The sequence below is a fragment of the Arachis ipaensis genome, chromosome B3 (genome assembly GCF_059453495.1).
Source record: "Arachis ipaensis isolate K30076 ecotype BB chromosome B3, ASM5945349v1, whole genome shotgun sequence".
Lineage (NCBI taxonomy): Eukaryota > Viridiplantae > Streptophyta > Magnoliopsida > Fabales > Fabaceae > Arachis > Arachis ipaensis.
In genome coordinates, this window is record NC_142438.1 from 26,439,459 (window position 1) to 26,457,019 (window position 17,561).

A 17,561-nucleotide genomic window follows, 5' to 3' on the forward strand; every position below is an offset into this window, starting at 1 on the left:
CAACCTCTTTACACGACACTTGAGAAGATTCCAACAAGGATAGAACTTCCAATTAATTATTCCCCCAGTCAAGGCCTTTTAATATTAATAATAATTCTTAGTTTATTGCTTTAATTTACAATTATTTTAATTATTCATTATCCAACCCAAACCTTCTGGAAAATTTCTGATTAATAAATTAGCATTCTTTCCTGCAACTCGTTGGGAGACAACCTGGGACTCATACTCCCAGTATTTTTAATTCTAATTTTTGTGACAACCCTTTTTAAATTGAGAAGGCGGGTCTTAGCTGGTTGAGAACTGTACTTGCAACGCATTTCGTTTATTAATTTACACTGCAACCTTATCAAGTGCATCATCCAAATCTGGCTGCAGATTTTGAGCTAAAAACTGCACTAATCAACTTGATGTCCAAGTTTCATGGCTTACCTGCTCAAGAGCCTATTAAGCACCTTAGGGATTTCCAGACAGCATGTTCTACTGTTAGGCGTAATGGTGTAGATGAAACTTCTATTCTGTTAACTGCCTTCCTATTTTCTCTTGAGGGAAAGGTAAGGGAGTGGTACTACTCCCAACCTGAAGCGACCGTTACCAACTGGGATACACTCAGGAGAGAATTTTTGGAAAAATACTTTCCAGCTGAAGTCACAGATAGACTGAGAAAAGAGATCTCCTGCATTGTTCAAGGTGACTCAGAGACTCTCTATGAATACTGGGAGCGTTTTAAGAACCTTGTAGACGCATGCCCCCATTACATGATTGACAGACTAGTGTTGATCAGCTACTTCACTCAAGGCATGAACCCCCAGGATAAGACTACACTGGATGGTGCTAGTAATGGTTCTATGAAAATTTACAGGACCGCAGATGAAGCATGGCAACTGATCAGCGACTTAGCTGAGTCCACTAGGAATCACAGGCAGAGGCGCAGCCATTCAAAAGCTGTTGTAGAGGTTTTCTCTAACATTGATACTACTGCTCTTACACAGAGTATATGTGAAATGACCAACCTACTGAAGCAAATGCAGTTGAACCAACCTACTGAAAGAATTTGTTGAGTATGTTGTAAATGTAGATGTGTACTTAAAAAAATTAAATGTGCACAAATTTTCAAAAGGGTGTGAAATGTAAGTAAATTGAAAAATAAGAGAATAGAAAAAAAATTTAAGATAAGAAAAAGTGAAAAAAGAGTGAGCGTTTAAATAGAAGGAGTTAATATTTAAGTATAAGAGAGAGTTTTGCGAGAAAGCAAATAGTGAAAGAGATGAATTATTGAGAGAAAAAAATTAGAGTAATAAACATATTTGTGAGAGAAATCTAAAAAATTCTAATTTAGACAATAGCACATTAGTGTCATTTTATTATAAAAAGTCTTTAATTTCTCATATCTAACTATGAATTTCCTAGTATTTTCATGTCAATTTTTCAAGGTTATTGGTACGTTTTGAAGGCATTATTGTCGCCGAAAAGAGAGAAAGACAACAAATTTCATACTTTAATGAGAAATTACATGAAACAAGTCTCAAGTATTTAACATATGAGAAGATGTTATCTATTTTATATTTGATAGTTCAAGAGATATTGAACACGAGACATTTAAAATGGACTAAGTTGCTCGATTATTTTTCATATGTGATTGAAGGTAATAACAATGTGATTATTAACCAGTTGTCCAAAAAGTATAATTTATCACTATTCTTACTCCTAATTTATTAGAATTTGGTTATATGAAAAATTTTTATGCAACTAAATCTGATTTTTGTTCTATATCAAGTGATTGTGAGAATATTGATTTAAAGTGACATAGTGGAATAAAAAAAAAATCATAAGTTTGTTATCTATATGTTTTTATTGGCTTCATAGATGTAGGAGCATTGAAAAAATTTATTCTGATTTTATTGTATGTAAAGAAGTTGAATCTAAAATTTTTTTAAATATATTGTGCATTTTTTTGTTTATTCATACTCATAATTAGATTGATATTTCTATAGATTTCTTACTTGCCTTGCTTAAGATTAGTGAACATAAATATAGCATTATTTTTACTATAGACAGATTTAGTATAATGATACATTTAATTGTATGTCAAAATATTAAAGATTTCACACATTGTTGAATTATTTTCAAAAGAAATTTATTATGTGCTGACTTATGCTAGTGTTTTGGATGATCATATCTTTTATGTTAAAAGTAATTTGGATAATTATTTATAAAATATTTAGTTTTCTTATAATTGTGCAATTTATAACTCTATTGATTGTCATTCTCTTGAAATTGTGGATGATTTTAACCGTTGGACTATTTTGATATGATATCTTTATCTTTAAATGATGTTATTTTAGATGGTAAAAGTAAGATTGAAAGAGTTAAATTTATACACACGAAAACTCATAACATAGTAAACACGAAGAACATAGCAATTATTTAGTGAGTAAAAAAAAAGCCATAAAAATATAATCTTCGAACGAGATTAGATTTGGATTAATTAAAGAAAAAAGAAACTTCTTATTCAAAGAAAAACTATGTTTATTATAAGAGAAGATGGTCCATTCTAAGTATTGGAGAGTATCAATAACAATACTAGTAACATAAATTTAATTGGCGAATACTATATTTTAGCTGTGATTGATATATCTAATTTTTCTTCTTTTGATATAAGTGTAGATTCGAGGACGAATCTTTTTGAAAAGGAAAAAGATGATACATGTTCAAAAAAAAATTTCAGTCATTTAAGGACTAATGGACATAATGGTAATTTTTTCATGTTTTAGCATCTTATTACTAGAAGAATTATATTATGTTGGCCTTGAAGATTAAGAAGACTAAAAATTCGTTTCAAAATTAATGTGCTGACTTGGTGGCACTTATACATGAAAAATGCATTAATAATTTGTTAAAGAAGAGAAGACATAGTTCATTAGATTAAGTGAGGACAACAAAAAATTCAAGAATTCTTTTCAAATTCATAGGGAGGCGGTATCCTATTAGTACTAAATTTAAATTTATTTTATTTAAAATTAAATTTGATTTGTTGTTAGAATTTATCAAAAAAGTTTGATTTAATTTTGATTTATTTAGTAATATTTTTAAGTATTTAAAATTTAAATTAAATTTAATCTAATCTAACAAGATTAAATTTATTTTAAATTAATTATCATATTTTTAAGTATTTAAAATTTAAATCAAATTTAATATAATTTATAAAGATAAAATCTGATTTAAACTAATTAACAAATCTTAGGTATTAAATATTTAAATCAAATATAACCTAATTTAAAAAGATCAAATATGATTTAGATTAGTTAAGATTAATTTTGTAATCATATCTTTAGATTAATTTCACATTTTATAGCTTTATTCTAAGAAGATTTGATCCACTTTTTAGGTTGATCAATTAGGAATCTATTAAGTAAGTTTATAAGACATTTTATGGAGGTTGATCAATTAGGTTGTGCACGAATTTCTATACATTCAAGTAGGTGAATAATTTGCTTTGTTTGTTGACACCTTTTTACATGCGCACAACTTTTATTGGGCGTAAAAAATAGACAATGTGATTTTAGTATTTTACCATTGTCCAACGTGTGATAAGATAATGCTAGCTCATTCTTTCGCTTACCGTGTCACTGCCAAAAAAGGTTAAGGAATAGTACCCGGAGATTAACGAGTTTGGTTCACCGTTCAGAAGCTAAAAAAGCAGTTTATCCCATCGTTAACGAGTCAAGTACGAAGGAGTTACGGCTTTACTCAACCCCGCCGAGCAGGGAAGTGGAGGTACCAGTGTTGCAAGATCACTCTTTTGCTACCCATCCGTAACTCAATCACTCCGACAATCCCCATCTTCTTTTTCCAGCGATGCCGGAGCGAGACGACAAAGGTTGGGACTTCTACCTCCGAACGCTCTCCAACAGCTCCAGAGACTCCAACACTGCCAACGACCCCGCTTCCGATCCCTCTCTTCTTCATTCCGTAACTAACTCTTCCCCATATTTCCCTCTTTCGTAACAAAATTATTATTTAATTATTTCTTACTTTGTTTTTCTGAATTTTGATTAGGTGAAGAAGCTTTACGAAATTTGCAAGTCTAAGAATTCGGAGGACTTGGTAGCTAGGGTTTATCCGCATGTTAACAAGATCTTCCATCGAGCCGTCGCTTCCCGTTCTCAATCTCGAACCTCCAACGGCCTTCTCTTATTGGTTTATCTCCATTCTTTTATAATTCTTTCTTTATTATCATCACTTGATTTATCTTTTTGAAAGCACTTCGGATAAAAAACTTACGATTTTTCTTCCTTTCGTTCTCATTTCTTAGGCAATTCTTCAGTTTTTTCTAGACTTTGGAGAGGTTGTTCTTCATGATGCTGATCCTAGTCTTAGGACATTTTTTCGTTCGTGTTTGAGCAGGTGATTCTATATATTTTGATATATTTTCGTTCGGTTTCAAATTATATGGATAGTTATGCATGTGGTTTAATTCTTATTTTCTCATTAACGATTCAAATGCTGCATTTCACTCTATCTGAAGTCTTAATAATGGGAATGGAAGGGAGGAAGAGGGAGTGAATAGATTCTCAATGATTTTCAGGGACTTAGGCTTTCTACTTTTAGCTTTATTTTAGGAAGTTATCATCAAAACAGGGCTTATTACTCTTGTGACATATTTGTATCCTATTGCAGAGAGTTTGCTGATCCGGTTGTGGCAGAAGCAACTGTCGAATTTATCGTTTCCAACAAGAAGAAGCTTCTAAGTTCTTTCCCTAACTTATTGCCTCAGGTATGACCTAAGCTCTACTTGTTTTTTCGAGGATATATTTCTTTCAGTGTTTTCGAGCGAAAAAGAAGAGAAGCTAAAGGGTTTTGCTAACAAGAGTCCTAATGACACTAGTTAAGGATACCACAAACAAGATTTTAAATGGAAAATATAATTTTTTAAGTTTTCAATCCATTGAATCCGATGCTATTAAATTGAAACAGTCAAAGCCTTCTTTTTTAACTCTCTTAACCAATGCCTTAGGACACTGTTTGGCTAAACCTTAGAAGAAAATCGCACCTAAAGTTTTCCCAGGCAGTAAATTAAGAAGTTTGGTATGAGAAAATAGTTACTTGACAAAATGAGTATTATTTGTTATATGCATACTATTTTAGTTATAGAATCCTGGGTATGGCAGAAATATGTCACTGTTTGATTCAATTTTCTGATCTACAGTTTCTATGCCCATCTCCATATGTTTAGCTTTGGAAAATGGAGACGGGTAGGTTTCTTGATTCTAGAATCTAAGTTGAACTGTGAAAAGTTCAATCATATTAACATCTTGATTCTTGAGCATGTTCCCTTCTGCCTTTGTAACATTCTTCTTGTAGACTTATACCAGAATTCCGCTATCTGAAATTAGCTATCATAATTCATTTGGCAGTTTTTTCCTTTGTTGTTGAAACTGATCGCTTGGAATGGTGAAAGGTATGCATTCTTTCTTTCCTTTCTTTTTTCTTTAATTTTTTTTAATTTTATTTTGCGCTACGTGTGGGTGGGAGGTTAACCAACGAATTCCAACATATTCTGAATGAATAAAGACAATGGAGACAAATGGACCATTGATTTGCTGATCTAAGCTCTATTGCGTGCATCTTGATCAGTTGATCTTAAAATGATAAAAACAAAGTATTTCAAGTAGGTATGACAAAAATCAGATTAGTATCTTCTTAAAAGGTTGATAAACATTGAAAAAGAAATCTGTTTAACTGCATATTAGAAGAAATTAACGATTGAACTTTATCCTCAATTTTCAAGTATGACTGGAATAAAATATGATTGGGTCTTAATGGCATATATAGCTCTTCTTAAAAGGTTGATAAACATTGTAATTCTTTTATTATTTTTTGGAGTGTTAGGGTGTGCCTATTATTGGACCAGTTTTTGATAACTAGTTTTGCTGGTTTTGGTCGATGTAAGAACCAAGTTATTGTTGCTTTAGGCTGTCCATGTTACTCTTAGATCCATTTTGTTTGGAGTGTAACATTTATAGCTTCAAGGAAAATTCTTTGGGATAAGATTACTTGGTGAAAAGCTGAAGGTCTTTTTACCCTTACAATCATTGTTAAGGACTGTGTGGCTTTGCTATGTTTATGTTCGCATTTTGGTTCTCTTTGATTATTTATTTATTTTGGGTAAAGTATATTTTTTATCTTTGAAGTTTTCAAAAAGTTTCTACAATACCCTTGACGTTTAATTTGTTTCAATTTTGTTTCTTACATTTCAAATAAGTTTCGATTTTACGATTGAGGTTAAATTTTTTACAATTAACATATGGTCAAATTCATTTTTACGAAATTTTCTCCTAATAAGATCGACATGATCATCACCATCTCACTTCCACCTCTTGCCTTCAACCCACACTCAGCTACACCACCTCCCCCACCCCCCACCATCATTATCTCATCTTCACCTCTCTCCCCTTCACCCCACCCTCATCCTCACCACCACCAAAAACAGCAAGAACAGCAATAACAACAATAGATTCAACACAGCTTAACAACAGATTCAACAACAATAGATTCAACACAACTCAACAATAGCTTTAACAAAAATTCCAGTTAGATATTTCCCCTTCCATAGAAGCTAGATGCCTTACCCTTCTATTTGATTATTCAATTACTAAAATATTTTCCCTTCCCTTACAGTCAGTCCCCTTTTTTACATGTTGAAGGAATCTTGCTAAAATGAAAAGAAGCTTAAAGAAACATTACATAGATATTTCACGTAACTTGTATGTAGTTGCATTCTGTTAGTGTGCCTAATAGAGATTTTGACAAACAATTGTTACACCCACTTTTGCAGATTAGAGAAACAATTTTCGAAAGCTTTCCCTGGATTGATGTCACCTGGATCATTTATTCCGTTATTCCCATATTTAATAGACTTGCCGAGTAAGTTCATATGACCATTCATGTATTGTTTACTTCTACTTTTTCATAGAAAAATGTTATAACTTATTTCTCTTGTATGTTAATGACCTGTTGAGTACCTAACATAATCCTCTTCCTTTATGAAATATGAGTCTCTATATAAAGGCTTGCAACAAGCATGGCATACGTACAGTTGAAATTTTATAATAATGAATTGGGTCATGGATGTGATAAATGCCTTTTCAATAAAGAATTCATGTGGAAAGCTTTGCGTGGATAATTGTGAATTTATGAGTTGCAAGGGGAGTATAGAAAAATTGGCAGCATAAGGTGTCAACGATCAAGTGATAGTGATTGTAGGGTGCAAACCAAAATAACTATATGTAGGATGCCCAAACAAATAGGATAGCAAAAAATACAATTATGCATTAAGGAATAAGAAGATAAAGTTTTGGTCATGTAACAACAAATTAAAGAAAGTAGAAACATCAGTTTTCGCATGCTACTTAATGGAGAAACATAACTCCGTTTCACTTAGATTGTCTAAACACTAGTGAGAACCAAAATTAACCCTTTATTGTAGAATTCGGGAGTTTAAAGTAAAGGAATTATTGAAAAAGTAAATATTGGAGTTGGACCAAAGGGTGTTAGTTAGTTGTGTACCTTGAATCAGATGGAATCCTATGCATAAATCTAAATGGGTAAATACCTTAGCATAATAAAAGAGAGACTAATAATAAGAAAAATGGAATCCTATACATAAATTGAAACAGGTAAATACTTTTACTTCTTAAAAAGGCTATCATAAGAAACACTTAACTTCCATGCATCGGCACAATTACATGATCTCTTACATTTTATTGCCTTTTTTGCCCCCTAGTTCTGGTAGTGGCATTGGAGAGGGTGGAAAAAAGCTCAGGACCACTTATTGGAAATAGCATAGCTTCGATTCAGCAGAATACTGCTCCTAAGGTAATCTTCAATAAAATAAAATTTTGGAAAACAAAAAGAAAAGAAAAGTAGAGTCATTCTTACCTAAATTTGAAATTTAGGTGAATTTGGCACTTTTTTAATGCAGATGCTACTTGCCCTTATGGATGAAGCCTACACTGGTTCAACAATAGAAGATGGTGGAGGAGATTTTGAATCTGACGATAACAGTGCAATTGATGTATCTGATCCTTTGTTCCTCGAGCTTTTAAAGGATGAAAATGATGGTATCGCTGTATGGTTACCTTCTATCTGTTAAATATTATGTTTGCAGTATAATTTTAGGATGGTTCTTTAGCATTAAGCTTCTTTTTGTTTCTAATGTAATTCTATTTTATGCCAGGAACGTCCTTGGTCATCTCCAGTGATGGCAACTCTATTGCAGGCTGCTGCTAATAGTCCTTACTCTGATAGGCTGAAAGCAGTACTTAGCATGGCACCCCATCTTCTTGATGTTTACTTCTCTATAGCATTGCGTGATGTCAATGACTGTAAGTTTTATTCAATTTCAATGTTCATTTAACCTGGTATTGGTGCATTACACTGGGATCGATGAATTCTGTTGTGGGAAATATATTCATGATCTTGCTGCTTTTACAGCTTTCTTCCTCTTTTAAATTTGCAGCTCTGATCTGTGCATTGATTCCCCTTCTTATGTCAAGATTTGCTACCATATTTCCGGATAAAGTATTTTCTTATGAGGTACTGACTATTTCTTCTCTTATGATTATGACACACTGTTAGAATATCTGTTGAGAACTGGCATCTGACAATACATGAAGCTGCTTTTCTAGTTCTGTAGAGCACAGACCAGTCATTTGTTATTTAGCTTTCTGTAGGAGTACCTTGTGGTCTTAAAGAAAATTGTATTCTCACAGTTCTCATTAATTTCTTATTTCCATAAATGTCTGGTTTTGTGACTCTTCACTTGAACATCTAAATTTAGTTACCACAATGCGTTGGAACCCCCCTTGTGTGACTTAGGACACTTCCACTTTTGGTTACCCGATGTCAATAAGAATTTCTGTTTTATTTTTTATTTTTTTGAATTTTAACTTACTACATTATATTCTATTCTACTGTGCCTTCAGGTCCGAAACCGGCTTTTGGAGTTTATGCTTTCTACTTTTCAGCATTCTCCAAACTTCATTGCTCTTCTAAAGGTATCTTTCTCACAATATAGTATGTTTTATTTTTTCTTTATGCCAAATATAGTTCAGCCCTTAATTGGGTTTCTACATAGATCTCCTTGCAATAGCATACACTGATTGTGCTATGTGAGAGGTGATAAAAATATGGTAAGAGACAAACTTGAAAGACATCCAAATGGGCATGGACATATATCACAAGTATAAGCTTCAACGTCAATGCTTTATCCGATTAGGTGGGATCTGCTACATGGGTCAAACGACGTTATTATGCCCTATTGTGTATCATATTTGTAGTAAGCCCGTGAATGCTTAGTGTTCACCACCTCATTCAGATATGATAATTGCACTCATCTTTGATTAATTGGCTTGAATTCTATGGTTTAGTATAAGCTTCAATCTTGCCTTATTTTCTTTTACTATTAAAAATTGTTTTGAAGTTTAAAATAAACTCATTATTTGTGTGTTACTTCTTTTTCCTTTTCAAAATTTAAACGACCATATATGTGTCGTGTTCTGCCACATTGGAGTCAAAAATATGACATTGATAGATTCCAAGTGTCATAGAAGTTTGATATTGACATAATCTATACGTGTACTTGACACCATTATATGCTGCTCATACACAATTTTCCCCCTTTTGGGATGTGCCTTGTGTGGTTGTGCCCCATATTGCTATTTCTTAAAATTGCATTTTTATATTTAAAATACTGTTACGTATTCCTTTAGTGCTGTGATTTCACTTACCATTTCTGTTTTGCGAAGCTTATGCTTGTATGATTTTATTCCAGAAACCTATAATGGACAGACTTGGAGAAGCTTATGACAGCCCAGAAAAGGTTAGCCTGCAAATATTTTAACTATTTCCCAGAGAGGGATGCAACAAAACAATTAAGGGTTAAGAATTCATTGGATTTACTTTAGACAGAATTGGCATTGCAATTATGCTGGGCCATTGGAGAGCATGGTGGAGGTGGTGAATCTCACAAAGACGAAGCTCGTGAGCTTTTTGAGAGTTTAGAACTCCTTTTGTATGAAAACCTTTCCTCTAGGTATGGATGTAGGATAAACTTGCTGCTTCACGTGCAATGTTTCTTGGGTACTTGTGTGATGATGTGATCTACTTTCTTTACCTGGAAGTCGTCTCGGCATGACACAGGAGGTGTCCCTTGGTCCTGATAAGAATAACTACAGACGGTCATCACAATCGAGGCTTCTATGTTTTGTTATAACAGCCATTTCAAAGCTTGCTACACACCATCGCGAATTAGCACCAAGAGCACGTGTATCCTTGGGCAAGGTATTTCAGTGGTTTCATAAAGCAAAGCATAAGAAGGATTTAGCAATTTTCTGCCCTCTAATTAAGGGTCTATATCCCAGGTGGCCCGTTCTCGAATTTCAGATGTGAGGGTGTGGAGACGTGCATGCGATTTCCTGGCTCTGATGAATGATCCTGCTATATGCGCATCCATATTGGGGCCTTCACGGTCTTCAACAGGCAAAGTTGGCAGCATAAATTGGAATGAAGGTGCAACAAAGATGATTGCACACGTTCCTTTTTACATTCTAGGGGAACAAGAAGGTGAGAAATGCTTTCCGTTCATATTAATTGGTTATTCTTTTCAGGTGAACTATCAAAAACGTTTAGTTGCTGACAAAATTATCTTTAAACGATTAAAATGACTAAACTTTCTCCAAAGGATTTAAAAGCATGATAAAAATAATATATATATATATATATAGTAACAAGCAATATTTGTCTTTGACAAACGGTTTGCGAATTTGAATCGAATTTTTGTTGAAACATTTGGATTACTATTTAGAAGATTTATGCAAAAAATTAAAGCAAAATTCTATCTTTAGATTTTTATTTTTCATTTGTTTTAAAAAAATGTAGGCCACCAATAAAAAAGTCGCATAACAAATTGCTTGATGCAAAATACATAATTTTAATGATAAAAAAAATGTGTTTTTTTTTAATTATTAATGCTTGCAAAAAAAAAAATCAAAATTCGATATCTAAAATCCTTTTCGAGAATATATATCGAATATTTGGTTTTTTTTGTTTCATTTTTAAATCTTGAGCGCATTTTTGTTTTTTTTTTTCTTTTAAAAATAGAGTAATTACTCAAATCAATCCCAAGGATTTTAAAAGTGAGCATTTTAGTCCTCAAAGAAAATTAATACATAGATCAATTTCCAAAGTTTTACTCTGGCAGACAAATCAGTCGCTAGTCTATTTTCCGACAGAGTAATTAACCAAATCAGTCTCCAAGGATTTTAAAAGCGAACATTCTAGTCTTCAAAAAAATTTAATACACAGATCAATTCCCGACGTTTTTCTCTGTCAGACATAACAGTTCCTCTATCTAATTTACTTTTACTATATGTTAACATTTATTATTATTAGATTAGCTTTGTGCATGTGGATGATAACATTAGCATATTAATACACTCTTTTCGTTGGAAACAAGCAAGGTGAATAGTGATACTTTGAAATCCAAATTAAAATATTTTCTTTTAATACAAACAGGTTTTTTAAAATAGGAAATTGTCTGATTCTTGTTGACAATTTGACATTATACATATGGAATTAAGTTACAAATTTGACACACTTTTTTTTTTGTTACCATGGTTTTTCCACACATTATAAATCAAAGAAAAATAATATGTATGCCACATGGATGTGTATGTTAAATTAGTCTAATTATGAAGTAGAAATTCAGTTAGCTTCTTGAGTTAATTGATAATTTGGTGAATAAGTTGAGATTCAAGTGAAAATAGAAGAATAACTTTTATTATACTTAATTTCTAGTTATCACACTAAGTTAAGTTATATTAAATATAAAAATATCAAATGGTTTCAACATTGAGTTTCTTGTAGAATAATCTCTAATAACTTTATTGAACAACATTATTATTATTATGTGACAATATATATATACACTTTTTATATTTTTTATGCAAAATTTTTTTTATATTATAAATACATACATGAGATTCTAATGAATAAATTTATTATTATTTTTGTCCAAAAAATTATGGTACAGTATTATTGTGTAATTAATAATAATAATTATTATATTTTATTTTACTTTTTTTATGGATAGGGGACTATTATGTCTGACAGAAAAAAAAAGTTGGGAATTGATCTGTGTATTAATTTTTATTAGGGATTAAAATGTCTGCTTTTAAAATCTTTTGGAAACTGATTTGGATAATTATTTTGCCAGAAAAAGAACTAAGGACTAATTTGTCTGTCGGAGTAAAACTTTGGGGATGTTTTGTATTAATTTTTCTTGTGGACTAAAATGTCCGCTTTTAAAATCCTTAGGACTGATTGGATAATTACTCTTAGAAATATTTTTGTCAACATTTAATCTTTCGGTGGTATTTTAGGTGATTTAATCTTCTTTTTATCTGCATTACTTTCATGTTTTTCACATTTGGAGTACGAAGGGAATTGTATCTTGTTTTGTCATTGCTCAACTCTCCTGCACACTTGCCCGTGCATTGGTGCAATACCTGCTTGTGGCTTGACTATATGAATCTGAATTTGCTGTTTGACTTTGGCATGAACTGGATCACTGTCCCTTTTTCTTCCCCTGATTCCGAATCACTCGGAATTTGGCACTTATTTTTTGGTTTCTTTCTTGTTACAGGGCCGCCGTTTAATGATTTTTCATTCTCAGATATCCTTCCAGGGAGGTGATGAAAGCTATTGCATACCGTTGGGTCAGTTTGATCAATATTGATCACGATCCTCCTATAAGTAGGCACAACTCACGTAGCTATTTTCCTCTTCTTTTTTGGCTTCTAAAATGGACGCCTGAAACTTAGCACCTCTTTTCTCATCAAAACAATGGTTTGGCTTTTCCACTGGAAAGTAACACACCAATGGAATGTGATTATTGCGTTCCTTTTGGTTGTTATTCAAAATTTCTCATTCTTTCAATCTCCTTCAAAGTACGAACTACAAGGCCAGCTTGTCTATTTGTGGGAGGGTTAGAATATTTATTTGAACTTTTCGTTGTAAAATAACTATATTATCGAAATGTTCCAGTCATTATTTTCACAAACTTGTTAAACGTATCTCCTCTGATGTAAACTATTATTCCTTCCGATTTAGGATAACTCTATTTATACAAATTGATATATTAAAAGAGAAAATATACGAACTAATTTTTAATTAATCAATTCTTTCTTTTTACATTTATGATTTTTATTTTTTGGAAGATTTAAGTTTAATGTTTATAATTTAAGGTTTAGGGTTAAGAGTTTATGATTTAGAGTCTACTATTTTAAGATAAAATAATTTTAAAAAATGGTTGATGTTAGTTGAAAAATATTAATTTTCTAACAGTATTCATATTAAAACGATGAGTTCAATTAGGGAATTAGTTTTTTTAACTAATATAAATTAAGTTTTTTGAACTTTTTTTTTATTTTAAAATCCAATTTTTAAATCTTAAATTTTAAATTCATTCTAAATCTTTCAAAATGAGTTAAAGAAATAATTTATAAGTTAGTATTGACTAATTAAAAGTTAATTTTTTTATATTTATTCTGAAAAGGTTAATCTATTTGAGCACAATTAGTCAATTATTCTGTTGATACAATGATATATATATATAAACTGTGTTCATATTCTTTGATTTTGGTATACTAGTTTATAGACAATAATTGTATTCGGATATATTTAGTTTTTAATATAACAGTCTGTCCAAATAGACATTTATTTTAAACAAGGTAATAATTTTATGACTATATTGTTAAATCGCATCTTTTTTAGGGGGGCTTATTGTTTTATATCTCAAGGGAAAATGAGAGGATAGTCTCATCATAAAATGATTAAAATCCAGCAGCCAACAGGAGCAGCAAAGCAACAAACAACAAAGAAGCTAGATCGTAGATACTAATGCTCAAGGATACACAATTTTCCTTCATTTGCACGTTATTACTTTTTATAATTTTTTGTTCTTGTAACTTTTTAGTATATAAAATTTCTAAAAGATGTTTTTGGTAGTTTTTTCTAGGAGTGGCAAAGCGGGCCGGCTTGTCCAACCCGCCCTGCCCCGCCTACGTCCGCCTATAAACGGGGCGGACCGGCCCGCCCCGCCAACTAAAATAAGTTCAAAATGCTAGCCCGCCCCGCTTTATGGCGGATTGGCGGGCTAGCCCGCTTCTTTTTTTTTTGAAAAAAAAAATTCATTAAAATTAACCAAAAAATAATAATTAAAAAATAAAATACAAATAAAAAATAGTCAAATTATAATATAATTTTTTTACTAATTTTTTTAATTTTTAACTTCAATAAAATTGTTCAAAATAATATTTGTCAATAGAATCATCTTTATTTTAAAAAATAAGTCACATAATTTGAGCATATATACGAAATTGTAAAATAAAATAAATAAAATTAATAACTAAAAGAAGAATAAAAAAAAGTGTTTAAAAATTCTATAATTATTAATTTTATAATAGTAATCACTCTTTTATTTAATAAAAAAAATAAAAAAAATCATCGATCCGGCGGACCGGCCAGCCCCGCCCCGCCAAAACCCGCTAATTTGACGGTGCGGGTTTGGCGAATTTTTTTAATTTGGCGGGCTCCAAATCCTAGTCTAATCCGCCTTTTTTAGCGGGTTTAGCAGATCGGCCCGACAGACTCGACCCGTTTTACCACCTTTTTTCGTTAGTTTGTTTTATTAGAAGTTTATGCGATAACATAAAATATTAGCATGACAACATTATACGAGGTGAGAAATGCTAGACAATTAATCTTTTTTAATTACCAATCAAATCATAATTTATGGAGGCACTTTTTTTTTCACCTTTTTGTTCTTTTTTTTTATATCTTTTTTGTTATCATCATAATCATAATTATTCTCCTCATTATTATTTCCTCCTCCTCTTTCATTATCATCATCATCATCTTTTTTTTTTCAAGGTCATCGTCTTTTTTTTTCTTTCAAACAAAAAAAAAAAACTACAACATTCAGTTTTACACTTTTTAATTTCAATATGGAGGTAAAGGTTGGGTTGGACGCAGTTATGGAGAAGGGAGGTGCTTGACCTGTGTGTGGTGTCAGAACACCACAAATCGGACTATGCGAGTTTCTCATAGCTTGTCGGACGGTCCGACTTGTAGGTAAGAACACAGATTCATACAAAAATTCATATATATATATATATACAAAACGCACAGTCCGATTTGCATGCTGTGAAATTCAAATTTTAATCCCTGCCAAATCGGACCTCCGATTTGTTAAGCAATTTTTGCCAACACAAAACTCTCACGGTTCGAGTTCTAATCCCTGGCACTCACATAAAACAGTCCCACAATTGGTCTAGCACGCCCTATTTCCATATCCAAGCACATCACATTCATGGGTTCCATAACAAAAAAATTGAGCCTTCAGTTTTATGCTTCTGTGCAAATTTTTTAATCGTTATTGTCGTCTTTTTTTTCTTCTTTTAAAAAAGAATAAAAAAACTGCAGCATTCTATTTATGTGTTACGTTTAAGAAATTTCAGTGTCTAAATTAAAAAATTTCTATGTCATGATTAAAAAATTTTAGTCCTATTTTTTTTATATATTTTTTTCAAATAACTCCTCATTCTTATTTTCATAGTTTTCTTGTTTCACACTGTTATAATTTTTATTGTTTTACCCTTTAAGAAGAACTAAAAAAAAGCCAAAAAAAAAGTAATAAAAAAATTAGGCAACTTTTTGTTTTATTATTTTATTTATCTTTTTTAACAATAAATATAAAAACTTTTGAAGGAAAATTACCGTAACTTTATAAATAAAAATATAGAAATTCAAAGAAACAAGAAGAATAAGAAAAAAAAACTGCAACATTAAATTCAGAACCTTAAAAAATTTTGATATCAAAATTAAAAAATTATTATGTCAAAATTAAAAAATTTTTTCGTCACGATTAAGAAAGTTTGATATTATTTTTCACGTGAAAAAGAAGTGTGTGATTAAATATGCATGTCTAAGAGTGATTTTTATTAGATTTATGCTAACTTGGTTGAATTTAATGAATAAAAATATTTAGATTTATAACGAGACTCATACCATATATTTAACTTGTCATAAACTCGTAATAGTTAATGACTCACACTCCAAAATATAAGAATTTAAAATAGGTCGTTTTTAAATTTTAATATATATAAAAATCAAGAAAAAAATTCAAATATTTTATATGATAAAAATTCACACGTAATTGTATTCACTTAAAGTTGATATATAAAAATTGTTAACTATTTTAACAAATTTTATTAAATTATTATTTAACCGTTTTTAACTATATCAACTTTAAATGAAAATAAATGCGGGTGAACCTTCACCATTTTGTATACACTATAAACTTATTTAAGCCTTAAAAGCATTACATTCCATCTCTCTCTGGTATAAGTATCATTCTCTATTTGTTTGCCTTATTTTTTTCGGTGACTATATTTTTGTTTGCCTTAGATCATATATCAACCCAATATAACAGTTGCTTCTTTAATTTGTTATTAAAGTTAACTTCTTTTATCTTTTTCTTTCTTTTTCTCTCAAAAAGGGCACCATTTTTACATTTCCAAATCGTCCAAATAACACCAACCAAACCAGTAAGGCATACCTTTCTCAGATTACTTAAATAGTTAAATGAATAAATTATCCTTGGTCTTATTCTAATCAATCAGTTTTTCTTGATGTTCTTCAATTTAAAATTGAACAAATTAAAGATAAAATGCATACATTATCAGCAGAAAAATCAATGAAACAATAAGTTACGTAAATACCTAATCTCTTAGCACATTGTAGCTAATTTAGAGGACTTAGTTTAAGATGTTATCCAAATAAAACATTATGTTGTTATGTAGTACACAACTTCTGATAAATTATACCTTGAACCCAAAATTATCAAATTTAAGAGGAATACATTTATGCAGACAAGCATCACTAAAAGAAATTATTAGCAACCATGAAAAATCTGAACATTGGGGGATTAGCTACAGAGATCTGCAATTGAAGTTGTGACTGAATCGCTAATTAGCTTCCAAAAAGTAAATGAATTTTAAGTAATAAATATTTTTTCTACATCACACGCACGGTACAGTCACTAGTTATATAGCTAGCAAATATTCTATGGCTAATCTCTATTGCAAAATTCATGGTGCAATAATGTACTAAAGTTGACAATGATAACTGCACAATGTTAATGCTTTTAATACAATCTCACTAAAAACTCAACCTTTCATTGGGCAACACTACCAATTTCAGCTAGTATTTTAAATAATTTTTTTAAGTTTTTATTTACGATTACTCTTCTCGCTTCTTTCTCTTTTTTCTTATTCACCAGCCATCTGCTGCCGACCTTTAAACTTTAACCTTAAATCTTAAATTTTAAATTCTAAATCTTTCAAAAATAAAAATTTAAAAGTTAATTTTAATACAAGAAAAATATAATAGTAGTTCGGCAGTTATCAAACTTATTATACTCTAATAATTTCCTGTCAATT

The 17,561-nt window shown here is 31.0% G+C and overlaps 1 protein-coding gene and 1 non-coding gene across 2 annotated transcripts; one reads left to right on the forward strand and one right to left on the reverse strand.

The window, feature by feature from the left end:
* Positions 1-653: 653 nt before the first annotated feature.
* Positions 654-761, reverse strand: LOC148570115 (small nucleolar RNA R71). Its single transcript, XR_015908660.1, has one exon. It is a non-coding gene; the product is annotated as a small nucleolar RNA R71 (small nucleolar RNA).
* Positions 762-3,594: 2,833 nt separating this feature from the next.
* LOC107630157 (AP-5 complex subunit zeta-1) lies at positions 3,595-13,211 on the forward strand. The gene is made up of 16 exons (XM_088509020.1): positions 3,595-3,969; positions 4,057-4,197; positions 4,313-4,404; positions 4,678-4,774; positions 5,415-5,458; positions 6,836-6,924; positions 7,784-7,875; positions 7,982-8,128; positions 8,237-8,384; positions 8,519-8,595; positions 8,985-9,056; positions 9,833-9,880; positions 9,966-10,093; positions 10,182-10,341; positions 10,422-10,623; positions 12,704-13,211. The coding sequence occupies exons 1-16, from the start codon at positions 3,856-3,858 to the stop codon at positions 12,751-12,753; spliced, it is 1,701 nt and encodes a 566-aa protein (XP_088365146.1). The 5' UTR covers positions 3,595-3,855; the 3' UTR covers positions 12,754-13,211.
* The last annotated feature ends 4,350 nt before the right edge of the window (positions 13,212-17,561 follow it).